This window comes from Asparagus officinalis, chromosome 1 (assembly GCF_001876935.1).
Source record: "Asparagus officinalis chromosome 1, Aspof.V1, whole genome shotgun sequence".
Classification (NCBI taxonomy): domain Eukaryota; kingdom Viridiplantae; phylum Streptophyta; class Magnoliopsida; order Asparagales; family Asparagaceae; genus Asparagus; species Asparagus officinalis.
This window is the reverse complement of record NC_033794.1, coordinates 18,174,121-18,193,560: the sequence shown is the minus strand read 5'-3', so window position 1 is coordinate 18,193,560 and position 19,440 is coordinate 18,174,121. Positions and strand designations below refer to the sequence as shown.

The 19,440-nt window shown below is 37.6% G+C and overlaps 1 protein-coding gene across 1 annotated transcript; it reads right to left on the bottom strand.

Moving 5' to 3' along the window:
* Positions 607-14,993, bottom strand: LOC109820067 (G-type lectin S-receptor-like serine/threonine-protein kinase LECRK3). Its single transcript, XM_020386136.1, has 3 exons — positions 14,572-14,993; positions 2,323-2,794; positions 607-1,466 (listed from the first exon to the last, which is right to left on the bottom strand). Exons 1-3 carry the CDS (start codon positions 14,987-14,989, stop codon positions 956-958), a joined length of 1,401 nt encoding a protein of 466 aa, XP_020241725.1. The 5' UTR covers positions 14,990-14,993; the 3' UTR covers positions 607-955.

The following is a 19,440-nucleotide window of genomic DNA, read 5'->3' as shown; positions in this document are numbered from 1 at the left end:
CTCTCTCTCTCTCTCTCTCTCTCTCTCTCTCTCTCTCTCTCTCTCTCTCTCTCTCAAGAAGCTGAAGGTGGGTAGCATTGTTCTTTGAGAAGAGGGCAGTGAGCGCGTCCCATGCTTGTTTGGATGTCATAATATCTTTAGTACGTGAAAGAAAACTCTTATCTATTATGGTATGTATCACGTATAAATTTTTCCCTGCATTTATATTCCACTTCTTTAGTGCATGTGCATTCTCCGTCGGTGGTGAGGTGTTGTTGGCACCAACAATAGCCTATAAGTTCTGACCTCTGAGACAGTACTTAATACACGCCAGCCAATCTTCTTAGTTGTACTCATTGAGATTCTCTATACTGCCAGAAGCACTGATCTAATCTAACACCGTGACTTGGCTATCCTTCACATTCCAAGTAAGCCTAGTTCCAGACACAAAGCCTAGTCCCAGACACACAAGTTTCATTATCCCTGACTATGCACATTCAGGATCGCCCTCAAACAAAGTCTCAAATAAGTTTCCCAACTGATTAGCACACTTTAGACATTGGTCCTAATCACCTGCTCTAATACCAAACTATTAGATTTTGGAGAAGACAACTTTGTTCACAAAGGAGACTTTTATTAACAGAACACTAAAGATTACAATACTCATTCTTACAAGATCATCTTACTAGCATATAACTCTCTTATTTTGGACACTGACACAAGCTTACACTACACATCCAAGCTCTTGAGCTCACTTCTTGCTTGGTTGCTCAAATGAGTCCTCAACAAGACCCTTATTTATACTTGCCAAAAGTGCAAGGAAGTGTGTAGAAGAGTGAATCCTTGCCATACACTAATAGAAAGTATCTGGAACGATGAATTTGAGCCATACACTTGTATGCCTCTACAAATTTCTTGATAGAACTTACCCTATGGGATAATGCTCAAGAAATTCTAGAGCATTACTCTAGATATTTCAAAGTTTGTGAGGATTTTCAACAGAATACTTAACAAAAGCTTTCCTATCCACACCGCTCCCCATCCTCCCGTTTGACAATGGAAATTTCTTCTTCCAGCATGTGCCGTTATTATAATCATCAGCATATATCGCAACTAAACAGAAACAATCATTCAAGCATTCATTTATACACTGTAACTCTGTCATGGGGCTGTACTGCTCAGCGTCGGATAATGGCCAGTCGACATTGTTGAGGGTGGCGAAATGGAATTGGGTTTTGTTGTTGGGTTCGCAGGGTTGAGGGGTAAAATTGGGCTTGCAACCTTTGAATTTGAGGTTTGGGTTTATGAAGGAGTAATTTGGGGGGCAAAGGCAGTGAGTTTTCTCTTGTGAATCTGGATTGCTGCAATAGCTGTTGAAGCCGCAAGGCCCGCTGAATGTTTCGAAGCTTATGGTGCAGATGTCTTCGGCTACTTGGTTTGTCACGGTCCAATCTGAGTTTGTGCTGCCCTTTGGAAATGAGTATTGCCTGAAAATAAATTGGATTGGATTTAGACTGGAAAACTAATTACAAACTAAAACAGTCGTAGCATTAATTTACATATTCCTAGTCATCAACTTTTCAAGACAATTGTTTTTTCTTACCCAAGTTAAAGTGAGGGTAAAAGGTAATTTATCATCACGTGATAAAAGCTAACACTTTTGTAACTTGGAAAATAATGTTGTCTGGAGCTGTGTAAGTGCTAATAAAAATAGTTTGGAGATTATAAATAGTAAAGAAATGTATCTTTTTTTTTTTTGAATGAAGAATTTACCTGTACGCACACATGCATATATATCTATACATTATGAGGTACATGCTCAAGTAAATTTACATCTAGATGCATGAAACTTTCTGATCATTTATACACCTATATCTTTACATGCAGCTAGAAGTCAAGCATGTTTGTTACAAGATCAATTATTGCATACAAGCAAACAAGCCACTTAGAGCTGAACTATAGTCACAATGACCGCATCAATTCATTTAATTTAATGTATGCATCAACTTAATCCATGATATATTCGCCCAACCCATCTAAATCACCTATCACTACACTTTAAATTAATTTTCAGTGTCTCACTAAAAGTTTGACACTAAGTTCCCTCTGCACTATTTATCTATATTAAACCAAAAATAAAAATCAATTATTTCTATTAAAAAACTAGTTTCTTGTATACTTAAAAAATCGGAAAAGTTATAAACAGGTTAACTGAGGGCCTTCACGATGTCCATACTTTTTTTTTAAAGCCTAGAAAAATCAGAATTTGCTTTAAGAAAATCGATCAAAGCAGAATCACGAGCTAATAATTACACCCCAAATTAAAAAAATCAGAAGAAGAACCTAAAAACGCCGTCAGTGTCCACAGTGGCTCTCAAATAATAACCTCCGCCGGCACCACCACCACCAAGCGCAGGTGCGGAAAACACAGAAATCACACCGCCACTAGGATATGATAAATACAAACTCCTCGTGCTTTCATTGAACACAAGCTTATTGCTCCCAGAATCGGAACCCTGCGTAAACCAATATGAATCATACTCAAAAGCGCTAGGATAAGCACGCGGTATCAGAGCGAGGTTGCCATCATCCTGGAACTTCAACTTGAATCGCCCTGGAGAGTAATCATCGTCCGTTAGTTTTGCATACATCGACGTCCCCTTATTTAGGGTTTGTCCGGGCAAGATTGTGTCGGTTGGATTGTGGAAGGTTTGCCATAATATGCCTGATTTTGAGCTTGAGAGTACGAAGTTGCCAGTGTCGAGCATGGCTGCAGATGTTGCACCGTTGACACCGGCATTCCAAATTTCATTGCCTGTAGGGCCAGTGGGTTTATATATTGAATGATAGGATATAAAATAAAAAAGGAGCTTAAGCATATTCAAACATCAGCATATATATCGAGTTATATAAATCATATTCGGAAAAGAAAATATATAATTTAGCTGGAAAAATTCTCCGATTAAAGTGGGATTAATTGCAGATAAACCCACCGTGCTAACGCCAAATTGCTAGAAAATTTCTCAGGTCTGTTAGTTTCGCATTAAGATTGAGCTTCGTATGTTGGGTTTAAATCCAATATATTGGCCAATATATTAAATAGATATGTATTATGTGCTATCAATCAAGATTACCCTATTAAAGTGATCTAATTTAGGGTCTAGGTTTTTAATGGATAATTAAAGTATGAGCCTCCTATGTGTAGAGACAAAAAATATAATTATTAATTCTATGATGGGCTGAATTGATAATTATGAATAACTGATATCAGTTATAAATAGGGTTATGGTTCCCCAAATCTCCAGGTAGAATCTCTTTTTGCTTTTTTTATCTTAAGAAGGGTTAGGGTTTGTCTAAGGAGGATATAATACGTACAAGATTTGAAAGATTTACATCTCAAAAAAAAAAAAACTCAAGAATCACATCCTACTCAATGGATTCAGGTTTGGTTCCGCATCTTTTTAATTATTTCAATAGTTTGACATGAACAATCTTAGGATTGATTAGGGTTTTATCTATTAAAGCAAAAGTTTTCTTTTGACCTAACAATTGGTATCAAAGCTGTGTTCATGTTAACCAATTGAGAATCAATTTTAATTTGTGATGTGATTCTCTTGCACGTTATCAAATCTAAAATTTTTTAATTGTTTAATTTGAGAACAATAATTGGTAGTTCTTCCTCTTATATATTCTTTATGATTTCAGATTCAAAAGCGTTATTATATTTTAAATTTTATGAATCCGATTTAGAAGAATTGATGTTTGAATGAAATTTTTTGCTACAGCCACTACAGTGCCAGCCGGAAAGAAAGATTGCTACAGTAACAAAACTACAGTTTTCCTCGTGCTGCAGTATTTTCAATTGCTACATTATGGAGTTACAAGATTCAGCCCCACTCTTTTTGTTTGGGGATTTAGCCGGAACAATTTGCTACAGTATTGACCTTTTTGCTACAGTGACAAAACAAATTTGCTATAGCGCTGAAAGGTCGGATTTTTCTTTTCTTTGACCTTGGTCGCAGTTCCATCTTAGACCCACTGTAACTTTTTGGGCTTCTGGAATTTAATTTAATTTAATTTAATTTAAAAAACTTATTGGATTAGGCCCACTACAGTGTTGTTTTGTTTGGAATTTGATTAATTGGATTAGGCCCACCTGTAGTATTTGGCTGACATTTAGAATTTTTATTTATTTTTTTTATTTTGATTGGATTCAAAATATTAGCATTAAAGTTTATTAAAGATATATAATGTGTTGAAAAGAATTGATTGAAATAACATGTTACCAAAATAGCCTCTCTTGTATAGATCAATTTATTTAAAACATCAACATGGTAATGTGTGTATGGGTCGTGCAAATATTAATCAGCCCAAATGAAGGTTAATATTTGAATAAATCATATGCATACATGTGGTGATAAATATGGGTAATTATTCGGTTTTACATATGAATAATAAATTGGTCCAAAGAAATGTTTATTATTTGACATGTCTTACTGTCAATGTTTGATCACTATACCAACAGTAACACTTACAAATTAATATTTTTGTGCAAAGACTAAATATTAATATTGTGTTAGGTATCTTGAGATGGGCATTGCTAATTTTGAATTTATAAATTTGGATTTGGCTTCTTATGTGAGCTTATTTAGTTTTTTATGTTCTTCTCTGATTCAGCTATTAGTTCTGCTTCAAACATCACTACCAACATTAATTATATTCCTATGCTAAATGGCACCAACTTCAAGTCATGGCAAGAGAACGTTATGATAGTTCTCGGAGTCGTGGATCTCGACCTTGCGTTAAGGCTTCCTTCTCCTGTACCTCTTACGGACAAAAGTTCCGCTAATGAGAAAAGAGACTTGGAGAGATGGGAGAAGTCAAATCGCATGTGTATGATGATCATGAAGAGGGCCATTCCAGAAGCATTCAGGGGCACAATGTCTGAGAAGATAACTACTGCCAAAGAGTTCCTTGAGGACATTGAGAAAAAAATTACTAAGAATGAAAAGGCTGAAACTAGTACACTTTTGGCAAATCTTATCTCAATGAGGTACAAGGGGAAAGGAAACATTAGGGAGTATATTATGGAGATGTCTTATATTGCTTCAAAGCTGAAAGCACTTAAGTTTGAACTCTCTGAGGACTTGCTTGTGCATTTGGTTCTTATATCTCTTCCCACACAATTTAGTCAATTCAAAGTGAGCTATAATTGTCAAAAGGAGACTTGGTCTCTTAATGAGCTTATCTCACATTGTGTTCAAGAAGAGGAAAGTTTGAAGCAAGAGAAGACAAAAAGTGCTCATTTGGCTAGCACTTCCAAGGACAAAGGGAAGAAAAGAATGAAAAATAAAGAAGCTGTAGAAGCTCAACCACAAAAGAAACAACAAAAAGCAAATAATAAAGATGGGTGTTTCTTTTGTGGGGCTACGGGACATTAGAAGAAAAATTGTACCAACTATCACGCATGACGTGTAAAGAAAGGTACACTTTTTAATTTTATTTGTTCTGAGGTTAATTTATATTCGGTACCTAGACACACGTGGTGGTTAGATTTTGCTGTCATAACTAACATCAGTGTGTCTATGAAGGGTTACATAAGCTGTCAAAAGCCAAGTGATGGTGAAAGATACATCTATGTGGGCAATGGCAAGAAGGTTAAAGTTGAGGCAAATGAGACATTTAGGCCCCGTTTGGCAAAGGGTTAATGAAGAGGGGTTAAAGAGAATGATTAATGTACTTAGTCCATTTGATAATCCGAATGACTAAATTATTAACCCGTTAAATAAGTTTTATTTTAGCCCTTATGATCAGTTTTAGTGTTTGGGAATAACAATGATTTTGACTATTTTCTTTATAATTAGAAGGGTTAACTCTTATTCCATCTAAATAGGAGTATTAGTAAACCCCTCATTTTGAGGGGTTAACTCATTTTAACCCCTCTAGAGGGGTTAACTTAACCCTTCTATATTTTTTATGTTTGGCAAATTATGGAGGGTTAACTCACTTTAACCCTTATATAGATTTGTTGTGTTTGGCAGGTTAAGAAGGGGTTAAGTCTCCTTAACCCCTCACTTAACCCTTTGCCAAACGATACCTTAGGTTATTGTTAAAGTTCGGTTGTTATTTGAATTTGAAAGAGACTTATGTAGTACCATCATTTGGACGGAATTTAATTTCTATTCATGTATTGGATAAATTTGGTTATTTTTATTCTTTTAGAAATGGTAAATTTAATCTTTTTCAGAATTCAAATTTGGTTGGTACCCGTTCTTTATCTTATGTTGCTAACATTTATTTTCTTGATACGGTTGCTTCATATCATGAAACCTTGCAATTAAGCACTCGAGGTGTAAAGAGAAAATTGACCCATGGGAATTTCGCTTCGTTATGGCACAAGAGATTAGGTCACATCTTCAAAAGGAGAATTGAGAGACTTGTGTCAAACGGGATTCTAAACCCCCTTGATTTTACAAACTTTAAAGTTTGTATTAATTGTATAAAGGGAAAACAAACAAACATAAGGAGATTTGGTGCCAACAAGGCTACAGACGTAATAGAACTAATACATATAGATATTTTTGGGTCATTCCCTATCGTTTCTTGGAATGATCAACAATATTTTATCACATTCATAGACAATTTTTGCGTTATGGCTACCTTTATCTCATACATGAAAAGTCCCAATCACTGGACGTATTCAAAGCTTACAAAGCTAAAGTTGAGAACCAACTCAACAAAAGTATCAAAAGCGTTGGATCTGACCGTGGAGGTGAGTATTACAGCAGATATGACGGTTCAGGTGAACAACGTCTAGGACCGTTTGCTAAATTCCTAGAGGAGTGTGTTGGCCTTCTTGTTTTGATGATGATTTACAAACAATTTACATCTAATATTGTTTGTCTAGTGTTTGTGTTTTATATTTATTCTAGGCAAACAATAAGTTGGAGGATGGATGGAATAGAGCTTCAACGATCACATCCAAAGGAGGTTGGCGGAATGGCGGTGAAGCCTTGCTATTCAAAGTTTAAGATCCAAGTTCAAGCTTCATCCGCGAGATTACCAAGTAGAGTTTATTGAAGACCAATCAAGCTTGGGTAATTTAGTTTAGGAATTTATATTATGTGTGTTAGTACTTTAAGCTCAATCATATACACACATACACGTTTTGGATTTTATATATATACAGTTATATATATACATATATGTTTTGGTTTGATAGTTTTCAAGTTTTACTATGAAACAAATGAATAGAATTGGAAAATACTATTTTGTTTCATGTTTATATGCCTATATATGATTTCCCTTTTAACAAGCTTATATTTAATGAAATCATATTTCGTGTTTTGAATATATTGCATAGAATATGCAAATTTATGAAAATATTATATTTCTAGATTATAGACTTCATAACAACATGTTATATCTTTTATCAAGTCTATACAATCATTTCATAAGGTTTCAAAATGTTGTTTAAGTCAAAATATCAAAATATCAATTTTCAGGTTTTCATGTTTTGGACTATTTTGCAAAATGATGATATTTCTCATTTGGGAAGTCTTTTTAGAAAACCAGTTTTTGTAGCATGTGTATTATCATGTCTACACGAAGAAGTCTGCCTCCCTTTCCTTGTTTTCAGACCTGCTCGCGGTCGACCGGATTTGCCATCGGTCGACCGAATGCTTTCCATCGGTCGACCGACAAAAGAGCCGTTGGCTCCTAACGGCTATTTCCTGAGCAGATTTCTGGGGGCTTTTCTGTCTTTTGTTTTGGGCGTTTTTGGCTGAGCTTTGAGTGAGTATATATACCCCATTGCTGATGTCTTTTCAAAAAGATCAAGAGAGTTTTAAAAACAAGTTTAAGAAAGTTTTAAACAAGGGTTTAAGTTTGTTTAGTTTGTTTTTTGGGGTTTGCTGTTACAAAGAGGAGTTTGCATCACCAGTTGAGGATTTCATCCTCAAAATCTTCTCATCCTCTCTTTGTGTTTATAGAGAAGTTTTCTAACTCTTTTCCCTAGCAATTTCATTATTGATTTATCATATATTAATTATTGCTAGTTTGCTATTTGATAGAGATTTCATTTTACTCATTGTTACACACACCCACATTGAGCTTTTAGTATTTACATACATAGTATAGTTAGGTGGTGAGAGTTTGTAACTTTGAGTTGTGCTTAATTGTGTTCTCATCCATAGTTGAGAACAATCATTTGTTATATTGTGCTTATTGTGAGATTCACTTTGTAATACACTTGTACACCGAGTGAGGAGTGTGTGGTGAGAGTCGGGGATCGTCCCAAGAGGAGTGGCGTCGGTTGACGTGCCTAGGGAGAGGTTGTAACCGAGCACTTGAGGGAGACACGGCTAGGTCCAACACTTAGTGGGTGTAGAGTGGGATTACAATAGTGTGTTGATTGTAAAGTTTTCGGTTAGCTAGAAAACCGAGTGTGAGGTGTAAACGTTGTTCGGGTGAACGTAGAAAACCCGGTTGATAGTGGATTTCTCCCCGGGAGTGGGGAGCGGAGACGTAGGACGGAAGGTCCGAACTCCGTGATCATCTTTGTGTGTTTGTGATTGTCTTGGCGTCTCACTTGTGCTTATTGTTCATATCATTCTTGTCGCCATTATCTATTGTTCACATTGTCCACTATCTTGTTTATCTTGTTTATGTTTATATCACCCTTAGTGTATATATCCTTGCATATATATTTCATCATATAGGATATATCTTATTGTTTACATTGCTTATCCTAGCTTACAAATATTGTTGTATTTCATACTTGCTAGGATAACGTATTAATTAATTTTAATTGGTATTTAATCGGATTAGATTAGCATAAGACCCTAATCACCCCCCCTCTAGGGTCTAACAGAGTGTGGTACCGTCCCACAGTACATGATGCCTGGTTCTCCTACCATGAATGGTGTTATCGAAAGACGAAACAAAACACTCAAGGACATGGTAAGAAGCATGATTAATCATTCTAACTTATCAGAATCTCTCTGGGAAGAAGCATTAAAGACTGCAACTTACATACTCAATAGAGTACCCACTAAAGCGACTGCCAAAACCCCTTATGAACTTTGGACGGGTAAAAAGCCTAGTCTGAAGCATCTACACATTTGGGGATGTCCAGCTGAGGCTAGGCCTTATAGACCATATGAAAAGAAAATGGACTCTAGAACTGTCAGCTGCTTCTTTGTTGGTTACTCTGAGAAATCCAGGGGTTACAAATTTTATGATCCTATTTCCAAGCTAATATTTAAGATGGTAAATGCCAAGTTCTTTGAGGATGTTGAGTTTGCAGGGGGAGATAAGGTTAAGGACTTTACCTTTGAAGAGGAATATGTTAATATTTCTACAGCTGCTATTGACATTGATCAAGCTTCTATCACTGACATTGTTCAAGAAACAGATCCAGATCAAGACAATGTCATAGAACCTCCTGTTACAGAATTTGTTCCAGAAAAACAGACTCTATTACCTCAAGAACCTGTGCCATTAAGACGATCCACTAGATAAAGGAGAAATGCAGTTCCAAATGGTTATATTATATTTCTCCAAGAACTGAGGATGACATCAGTATGGTGGAAGATGATCCTATCAACTTCCATCAAACCATGAAAAGTTCTAAATCTCAACGGTGGATTGATGCCATGAATGAGGAAATAAAGTCTATGAAGGACAATAACAACTGGGACATTGTCCTATTGCCTAAATGTGCGAAGCCCATTGGTTATAAATGGATATTTAAAACCAAGAAGGACTCGAAAGGTGATGTGGAGAGGTACAAGGTGAGTCTTGTCGCTAAAGGCTTTACACAAAAAGAAGGTATTGACTATAAAGAGACTTTATCTCCTGTTTCATCGAAAGACTCTTTCAGAACAATAATGGCACTTGTGACACATTTTGACCTTGAGCTACATCAGATGGATGTAAAGATTGCGCTTCTCAATGGTGACATTGATGAAACAATTTATATGGTGCAGCCAAAAAACTGTGTCGGGAGTGCAAAGAAGATGGTTTGCAAATTGAAGAAATCCATCTATGAGCTTAAGCAAGCTTCTTGTCAGTGGTATTATAAATTTCATCAAGTTATCATCTTATTCGGTTTTGAGATAAATATAGTTGATGATTGTGTATACCACAAGTTCAATGGGAGCAAGCATATTTTTCTGGTTTTATATGTTGATGACATATTGCTTGCTAGCAACGATAAAGGCTTATTGTACGAAACCAAGAGATTTCTACCAAAGAAATTTGAGAAGAAAGATCTTGGGGATGCCTCTTTTGTATTGGGCATACAAATACACCGGGACCACTCTCAGGGTATACTTGGGTTATCAAAAAAGAGCTATATCGAGAAGGTTTTTAAAAGTTTTGGCATGCAAAATTGTAAACCAGGGGACACCCCTGTAGCTAAGGGAGATAAATTCAGTCTCAATCAATGCCCCAAGAATGACTTTGAGATTAAGAAGATGCAGCAGATTCTTTATGCGTCAGCAATAGGGAGTCTAATGTACACTCAAGTGTGTACGCGTCCGGATATTGCATACGTGATTGGAATGTTGGCCAGATACTTAAGTAATCCTGGATTGGATCATTGGAAAGTAGCTAAGCGAGTCTTGAGATATTTGTAGAGAATAAAAGAATACATGCTCACGTATCGGAGGTTGGGCCAGTTAGAGATCATTGGGTATTCTGACTCTGATTTTGCTGGATGCCAAGATAGCATGAAATCTACTTCAGGCTATATCTATCTACTTGTTGGAGGAATGCTAAGCAGACACTCATAGCTTCATCCACCATGACATCAGAGTTTATAGTATGCTATGAGGGGTCTAATCATGAAATATTGCTACGAAATTTTATCACTGGGCTGCGAATTATGGATGGCATTGAAAGGCCACTTAAATTATTTTGTGACAATAAGTCAGCAGTGTTGTACTCCAACAACAACAGGAGTTCGACGAAATTGAAACATATAGACATCAAGTTCCAAGTCGTTAAAGAAAGAGTTCAGAGTGGACTTGTGTCTATAGAGCATATTGGGAAAAACTCCATGATTGGGATCTGCTGACTAAGGGATTACCACCCAAGGTTTTTCATGAGCACACTGCTCATCTGGGTGTTCTATCTCTTCAGGATATGTCATTTTAGTGGGAGTTTGTATTTTAGATGCTTTTATTTGTAGACACATTTGTTATGATTTTGTGGATATTATATGATTATTTACAGCAGCATAAAGTATTTAGTTCTTATTCACTCTAATATTTTTGGTATGGTTTGATCTCACTAAGATTTTAAGGTGAACCAGTTGAAAATATACATGTTAAAATCACACTACATGAAATTTCCATGCTACACATCCATGCTTGATCTGTGTTGTTGGTTGTATTGATATATGTGACCATTAATGGGTCTAGTTGCGACAAATGTAATGAAGATTGCTTTGGTCCAATGTTGGTATAACTGATAGACGAGATTGTTAAGGATGCATATTGTTTGATAGCAAAATTCATGAGCTCGTAAGGTTATATCATAATTCATATCTATATAGTAACATATATGGCCCAAGTGGAAGATTGTTGTCTTTAAATCCAATATATAGGCCAATATATTAAATAGATATGTATTATGTACTATCAATCAAGGTTAGCCCATTAAAGTGATCTAATTTAGGGTTTGAGCTTTTAACGCATAATTAACGTATGAGCTTCCTATGTGTAGAGACCAAAATATAATTATTAATTCTATGATGGGCTGAATTGATAATTATGAATAACTGATATAATAACTGATATCAATTATAAATAGGGTTGTGGTTCTCCAAATCTTTAGGTAGAATCTCTTTCTGATTTCCCATCTTTAGAAGGATTATGGTTTCTCTAAGGCCCCGTTTAGTACGCGGAAATGGGGTGGAATGGAATGTCATTCTCACTTCTCATTCCTTCATGTTTGCGTCAAAAGTTGGTTTTGTCATGGAATTCATTATATCTTCGGTCGATTACAATAAATTCAAAAGAAATAGCCTTTTTATAAGACTTCTTTTACACAACAAAATGAAAATTACAACTCTTGAGAAACAAACGCAGGATCGTTGTTTGGATCGCTGCTTGCGTGGGATCTTTGCCTGTGCCGGGGGTGCGTTAGCCCATGGACCACCAAATCACAGATTCTGATCGAATCGTGAGGGGTTTATGATTCTGACTTCGTTTATCGAAGTGAGAACTTGAAACGATATCTTATCAAGGTAAGATAGTCGTTCTTCTTGAAATCAAGTCAAAGCCTGAATATCAAGGAGTTGCCAGAAGCTCAAGAACTCTGCTCTCTCTCTGCTCTGGATTGCTCTGAAGTGCTCCAAATGATCAGCCCCCCCTTGCTGTCTCGCTGGCCGAGACAGTGTTTGCTGTCTCGCCCAGCGAGACAGTAAATTTGCTGTCTCGCCCAGCGAGACAGTAAAATACTGTCTACATTTCTGGCAGTTTTCGATGTAACTGCCTTCCCACGTTTCAAACTCCGTTATTTTGGCAGTTATCCACGTGATTCTCGCCCACGATGTTTTTCACGTTCTTGAACAGTTAGTGGCCACGTGTAGGGCAGTTACAAAGGCGGTTTTGACCATCTGAAAGCTGTCTCACGCGCGAGACAGTAAATTCTGTCTCGCACGGCGAGACAGTAAAGACTGTCTCGCGTGGGCGAGACAGTAAAAGTCTGTCTCGTCCGCGAGACAGTAAAGACTGTCTCGCCGGGGGAGACAGTCAAATCTGTCCTATCTCGCACGGCGAGACAGTCAAGTCTGTCTCGTGTGCGAGACAGTAAAGACTGTCTCGCGTGCGAGACAGTCTATACTTGTGTTCTTTTTGACATTTTGGATGACTTCCTTTTGAGCTGTGTTTGGATATCTCTTAGCATTTTTTAACGCCTACACTTCATGGCAAAAAAAACTTGTTCTTAGATGTTGGAATGATCATTCCTATGGAATGGTAATTCCCATTTTTTGTGGGAATGGGCATTCCAAGTGAGAAGATAAGGAATGATCATTCTCATTCAAGGGGAGAATCAAATTAGTTAGTTTTTTTTTAAATTATACCCCTATTAATAATAAGAATCAATTTAAAAATTATGGCTTTTGACTACATATTCTCATTTTCTCTCAGCTACTAATTATATTCGAACAATAGGAATATTTTGCGGAGTAAGGATTAAAACTAGTGGTACATATTTCAGTAACATATTAAAACTAGCGGTACATATTTCATTAGCTTATTATATCACAATTGCTCAACATAGGAGCAACATAATTTAATATAAAAACAGATACAACTAAAACTATATATTATTTGCCGATTGAAATTCTTTCATGTTAATATTTTTTTGGTCAATCAAATTTTTTTGTTTATTCACCAATATTTAAAGTTTGTTATTTTCACCAGCATATTATATTCTTTTTAAACTTTTGCTATTATTTTTCCACCATAGAGAACTGTATGTACCCATTGCGTACATGTTTGATTGTGGTTCATGCACAACAATAAATGCAACTTTTTGATTGAAAAATATTTGACCCAATATTTATGAAAAGAGGAAACTCTTGCTGAGAAATTGGCCAAAATATTAAAATTATCAAAACCATATCATGTCTAGACTATATATAAAGGTATAAGGGCATTATTATAACACATACCTAGATTAATATAACATATGCAGAAATAGTGAGAATTGTTAAAAAAATATAAACGAAACATACACATGATCGATAACATGCACATTAGTATAACACATACCTAGATTAATATAACATATGCATAAATAAATTTTTTTAGTTATTATCATTAATGTTTATTTTTATCTTATTAAAAATCTATGTTGTTATAAGGGCATTATTAGAAAATGAGATTTCATTCTCACTTGTGAACTAGTGATACCAAACATGGGAATGGGAATTAGATTTTCATTCTAGCGTCATTCTATAAACGCACCCAAACAAGAGAATGAGAATGACTATTCCATTCTCATATACATTCCATTCCATTCCTTCTTTCATTCTATTCTCACTTGAGTTCATTCCCACGTACCAAACGAGGCGTAAGGATGATATAATACGTACAAGATTTGGAAGATCTACATCTCAAATCTCAAAAAAAAAAAAAACTTAAGAATCACATCCTACTCTATGGATTCATGTATGGTTCTGCGTCTTATTAATTATTTCAATAGTTTGACACGAACAATTTTGGGATTGATTAGGGTTTTATCTATTAAAGCAAAAGTTTTTTTATTTTATTTAACAGGATGCTAATTTCGCTCACTTTAAACTTGCACAACGATCTTTACATATAACTAATGTAAATGACAAAATGTAACAGAATTAAAGAATCCATATGGGGTCTACTTTTGACAATAGAAGTAGAAGGATCTATCTACAATTTGGCGATAGCGAGGATTATCAAAATCTTTTACTTTTTATTTTGTTTTTGTTTTTGTTTTTGTTTTTTTTTTTTTTGGGGGGGGGGGGGGGGTTGGGTTTGCGGACTTGTTATTTAGGAACAACAAGCTATGATGACATCAAGAATTTCTATATTTACTTGCCTGAGTGATCTTGGAGGGAAAGCCTGCCATCTTCAGTGAACACGGCCTTTGACTGATTATTGATGGTGTTGCCTCCATTTGCAGTCCAGACTACGGTTTGGTTGGGGACTTTGTTGAAGAAGACGGCGAGGAGGAATTGGGTCGGGTCGGATTCAAGAGGACGGAACCCGAAAGCGAAGTCGCCCGAAGGGGAGAGCCAAGATGTGGGAGGAGTCAGAGGGGTCAAGGTTTCTCCCAGGGTGATGTTGGTGTCAGCTTGAGCTGAGAGAAAATTTGAGAGGAGAAAGGAGAGGAGGAGGTGAAGGAGGAGAGCCGACATTTTTTCGTTGGGGATGTATGGTATGGATTCCATTGGTGAAGTGAGAGGGGGTTTTGTATTTTTCGTTGGGATTATTAGTAGGTAGGTAACGAAGTCCATTATACATGGAAAGTCTTTGGAAGCAGGTGGGTAACGAAATCCATTACGGAAAAGTAAATCAACATCATGCGATTTTTTATTGCCACATGCATCAGCTTCCTATTGGCCCAAACGAACAAGGTAAAGCTTGAAATTTACCGTAGCCTGACAGATACAGTGACATCAAGCCAGAAAAAAAAAGGGCCAACCAAGCAGCCCTCATACTCATAATTGCAACAACAAGGGCATCAAATTCTTTTCCTGGAGCTGTAGCCGCCAGGGAGGACTGGTGGGACAGACGTCGCTAGAAGCCTACACATTGATAATGATCACTGGCGTGAAAGAAGACCAAAAGGCTAATTAAGATTTGATTTGAACAGCGGAGTAAACACAGAGTTTTCAAACAATCACTCCGCACAAATGATGAAGCTACATACAAGGATCTCATACTGATTATTAGGGGGTGCTAAACTGTATCCGTATCCGAGGAAATATCTGTAACCGTATCCGTTAGGATATGGATATGGTTACTCAAATCTATAACATCCGTATCCGAGGAAATATCTGTAACCGTATCCGTTAGGATATGGATATGGTTACTCAAATCTATAACCGATAGGATATATGGTTACAGATATGGTTTTGTAGTTAAATATCTGAACTGTATCCCAAATATCCGAATATATTGATAGTCACATTGTTACAATGGTTATAGTCTTTAGATTATATATTTGAGGTTAATTTTGACGATCAAGATATCTAATATTAGCTTTTGAGATATAATGAACATATTAATGAACTCTTTCGTATTACGTGAACTATATTTTTTCAACAGTATATAGTTTTCTCATATCCATTTTATATCAGTATGCATATCTGCTTATGTATCCGCATGTATATCTGTATCCGTATCTGACTTTAGCGGATATGAATTTTTCTTACCGAGGTATATCCATATCCGTATCCATATCTGAAACAAGTAAGCGAATATGAATATAATAAGTGTCATATCCGAGCCGTATCGGGACCGAATACTACTGATTATATGTTTGGATTTAAGATGACTTCACTATAAAAGTCCTTGGTACCTCCTCAGGGTAAAACCAAGGCATAACCCCTTTTCTTTTGCCAACTCCCACAGTCGACTCTCGGTCCTAGGGGAAAACGCAAGACCTTGGTACCTAATCTGGGTAAAACCAAGGCAAAACGACTCCTCGGTCGGGAAAAAGCCCTTGGCTCTTCCTAAAGAGTAAGTCCAAGGCAAAACGATTTCTTAGTCGGAACAAAGCCCTTGGTACCTAATATGGGTAAAACCAAGGCAAAACGACTCCTCAGTCGGGAAAAAGCCATTGGCTCTTCCTAAAGAATAAGTCCAAGGCAAAACGACTCCTCAGTCGGGAAAAAGCCATTGGCTCTTCCTAAAGAATAAGTCCAAGGCAAAACGACTTCTCAGTCAGAACAAATCCCTTGGTACCTAATCTGGGTAAAACCAAGGCAAAACGACTTTTCAGTCGGCATCAAAACCTAGTCACCTAGGCACGATTACTTCTTAGTCGGATCAAAGCCCTTGGTACCTAATCTGGGTAAAACCAAGGCAAAACGACTCCTTAGTCGGGAAAAAGCCCTTGGCTCTTCCTAAAGAATAACTCCAAGGCAAAACGACTTCTCAGTCGGAACAAAGCCCTTGGTATCTAATCTTGGTAAAACCAAGGCAAAACGACTCCTCAGTCGGGAAAAATCCCTTAGCTCTTCCTAAAGAATAAGTCTAAGGCACAACGACTTCTTAGTCTGAACAAAGCCATTGGTACCTAATCTGGGTAAAACCAAGACTAAGCGAATTCTCAGCCGGCATCAACACCTAGTCACCTAGGCACGACGACTTCTTAGTCGGATCAAAGCCCTTGTTACCTAATCTGGGTAAAACCAAGGCAAAACGACTCCTCAGTCGGGAAAAATCCTTTGGCTCTTCCTAAAGAATAAGTCCAAGGCAAAACGACTTCTAAGTCGGAACAAAGTTCTTGGTACCTAATCTGGGTAAAACCAAGGCAAAATGACTCCTCAGTCGGGAAAAAACTCTTGGCTCTTCCTAAAGAATAAGTCCAAGACAAAACGACTCCTTAGTCAAGAAAAAGCCCTTGGTACCTAATCTGGGTAAAACCAAGGCAAAACGACTTCTCAGTCGGCATCAAGACCTAGTCACCTAGGCACGACGACTTCTTAGTCAGATCAAAGCCTTGGTACCTAATCTGGGTAAAACCAAGGTAAAACGAATCCTCGGTCGGGAAAAAGCCCTTGGCTTTTCCTAAAGAATAAGTCCAAGGCAAAACGACTCCTCAGTCGGGAAAAAGCCATTGGCTCTTCCTAAAGAATAAGTCCAAGGCAAAACGACTTCTCAGTCAGAACAAAGCCCTTGGTACCTAATCTGGGTAAAACCAAGGCAAAACGACTTCTTAGTCAGCATCAAAACCTAGTCACCTAGGCACGATTACTTCTTAGTCGGATCAAAGCCCTTGGTACCTAATCTGGGTAAAACCAAGGCAAAACGACTCCTCAGTCGGGAAAAATCCTTTGGCTCTTCCTAAAGAATAAGTCCAAGGCAAAACGATTTCTAAGTCGGAACAAAGTTCTTGGTACCTAATCTGGGTAAAACCAAGGCAAAACGACTCCTCAGTCGGGAAAAAACTCTTGGCTCTTCCTAAAGAATAAGTCCAAGACAAAATGACTCCTTAGTCAAGAAAAAGCCCTTGGTACCTAATCTGGGTAAAACCAAGGCAAAACGACTTCTCAGTCGGCATCAAGACCTAGTCACCTAGGCACGACGACTTCTTAGTCAGATCAAAGCCTTGGTACCTAATCTGGGTAAAACCAAGGTAAAACGAATCCTCGGTCGGGAAAAAGCCCTTGGCTTTTCCTAAAGAATAAGTCTAAGGCAAAACAACTTCTCAGTCGGAACAAAGCCCTTGGTACCTAATCTGGGTAAAACCAAGGCAAAACGACTCCTCAGTCAGGAAAAAGCCATTGGCTCTTTCTAAAGAATAAGTCCAAGGTAAAACGACTTCTCAGTCGGAACAAAGCCCTTGGTATCTAATCTGGGTAAAACCAAGGAAAAATGACTCCTCAGTCGGGAAAAATCCCTTGGCTCTTCCTAAAGAATAAGTCTAAGGCAAAACGACTTCTTAGTCGGAACAAAGCTATTGGTACCTAATCTGGGTAAGACCAAGGCAAAGCGACTTCTCAGCCGGCATCAACACCTAGTCACCTAGGCACGACGACTTCTTAGTCGGATCAAAGCCCTTGTTATCTAATCTGGGTAAAACCAAGGCAAAACAACTCCTCAGTCGGGAAAAATCCTTTGGCTCTTCCTAAAGAATAAGTCCAAGGCAAAACAACTTCTCAGTCGGAACAAAGTTCTTGGTACCTAATCTGGGTAAAACCAAGGCAAAACGACTCCTCAGTCGGGAAAAAACTCTTGGCTCTTCCTAAAGAATAAGTCCAAGACAAAACGACTCCTTAGTCAAGAAAAAGCCATTGGTACCTAATCTGGGTAAAACCAAGGCAAAACGACTTCTCAGTCGGCATCAAAACCTACTCACCTAAGCACGACGACTTCTTAGTCGGATTAAAGCCTTGGTACCTAATCTGGGTAAAACCAAGGTAAAACCAAGGTAAAACGACTCCTCAGTCGGGAAAAAGCCCTTGGCTTTTCCTAAAGAATAAGTCTAAGGCAAAACGACTTCTCAGTCAGAACAAAGCCCTTGGTACCTAATCTGGGTAAAACCAAGGCAAAACGACTCCTCAGTCAGGAAAAAACCCTTGGCTCTTCCTAAAAAATAAGTCCAAGGCAAAATGACTTCTAAGTCGAAACAAAGCCCTCGGTCCCTAATCTAGGTAAAACCAAGGCAAAATGACTTCTCAGTCAGGAAAAAGTCATTGGCTCTTTCTAAAGAATAAGTTCAAGGCAAAACGACTTCTCAGTCAGAACAAAGCCCTCGGTCCCCGATCTGGGTAAAACCACGGCAAAACAACTTTTCAGTCGGGAAAAAGCCCTTGGTACTTCCTAAAGAATAAGCCCAAGGCAAAACGACTTCTTAGTCGGCACGAAGTCCTTGGCTCTTCCTAAAAGATAGACCCAAGGCGCAACGACTTCTTAGTCGGTTCAAAAACCGTTGATCTCGCATCAAAAGTAGCCCAAGGTACAAAGGCTCCTCAAGTCAGCGCTACACCTATGGTTCCCTACCTAGATGAACCCAAGACAAGGCCCCCAAGGGACCGACATTATTCTAAAAAAAAAGCAGAGTTTCAACATGTTCAAATCATTTTGACAACTCACAAAAGCAAAAGACAGAAGAAATCACTCTCATTCAAAAAGGAGTCTTGTACATATCTTTTTTACAAAAAAGGGGCCCGACAGGGCTTACAAAAAAAAAGAGAAAGAGAAGAAAAAGAAAAGGGGGGGGGGGGGGGGGGGGGGG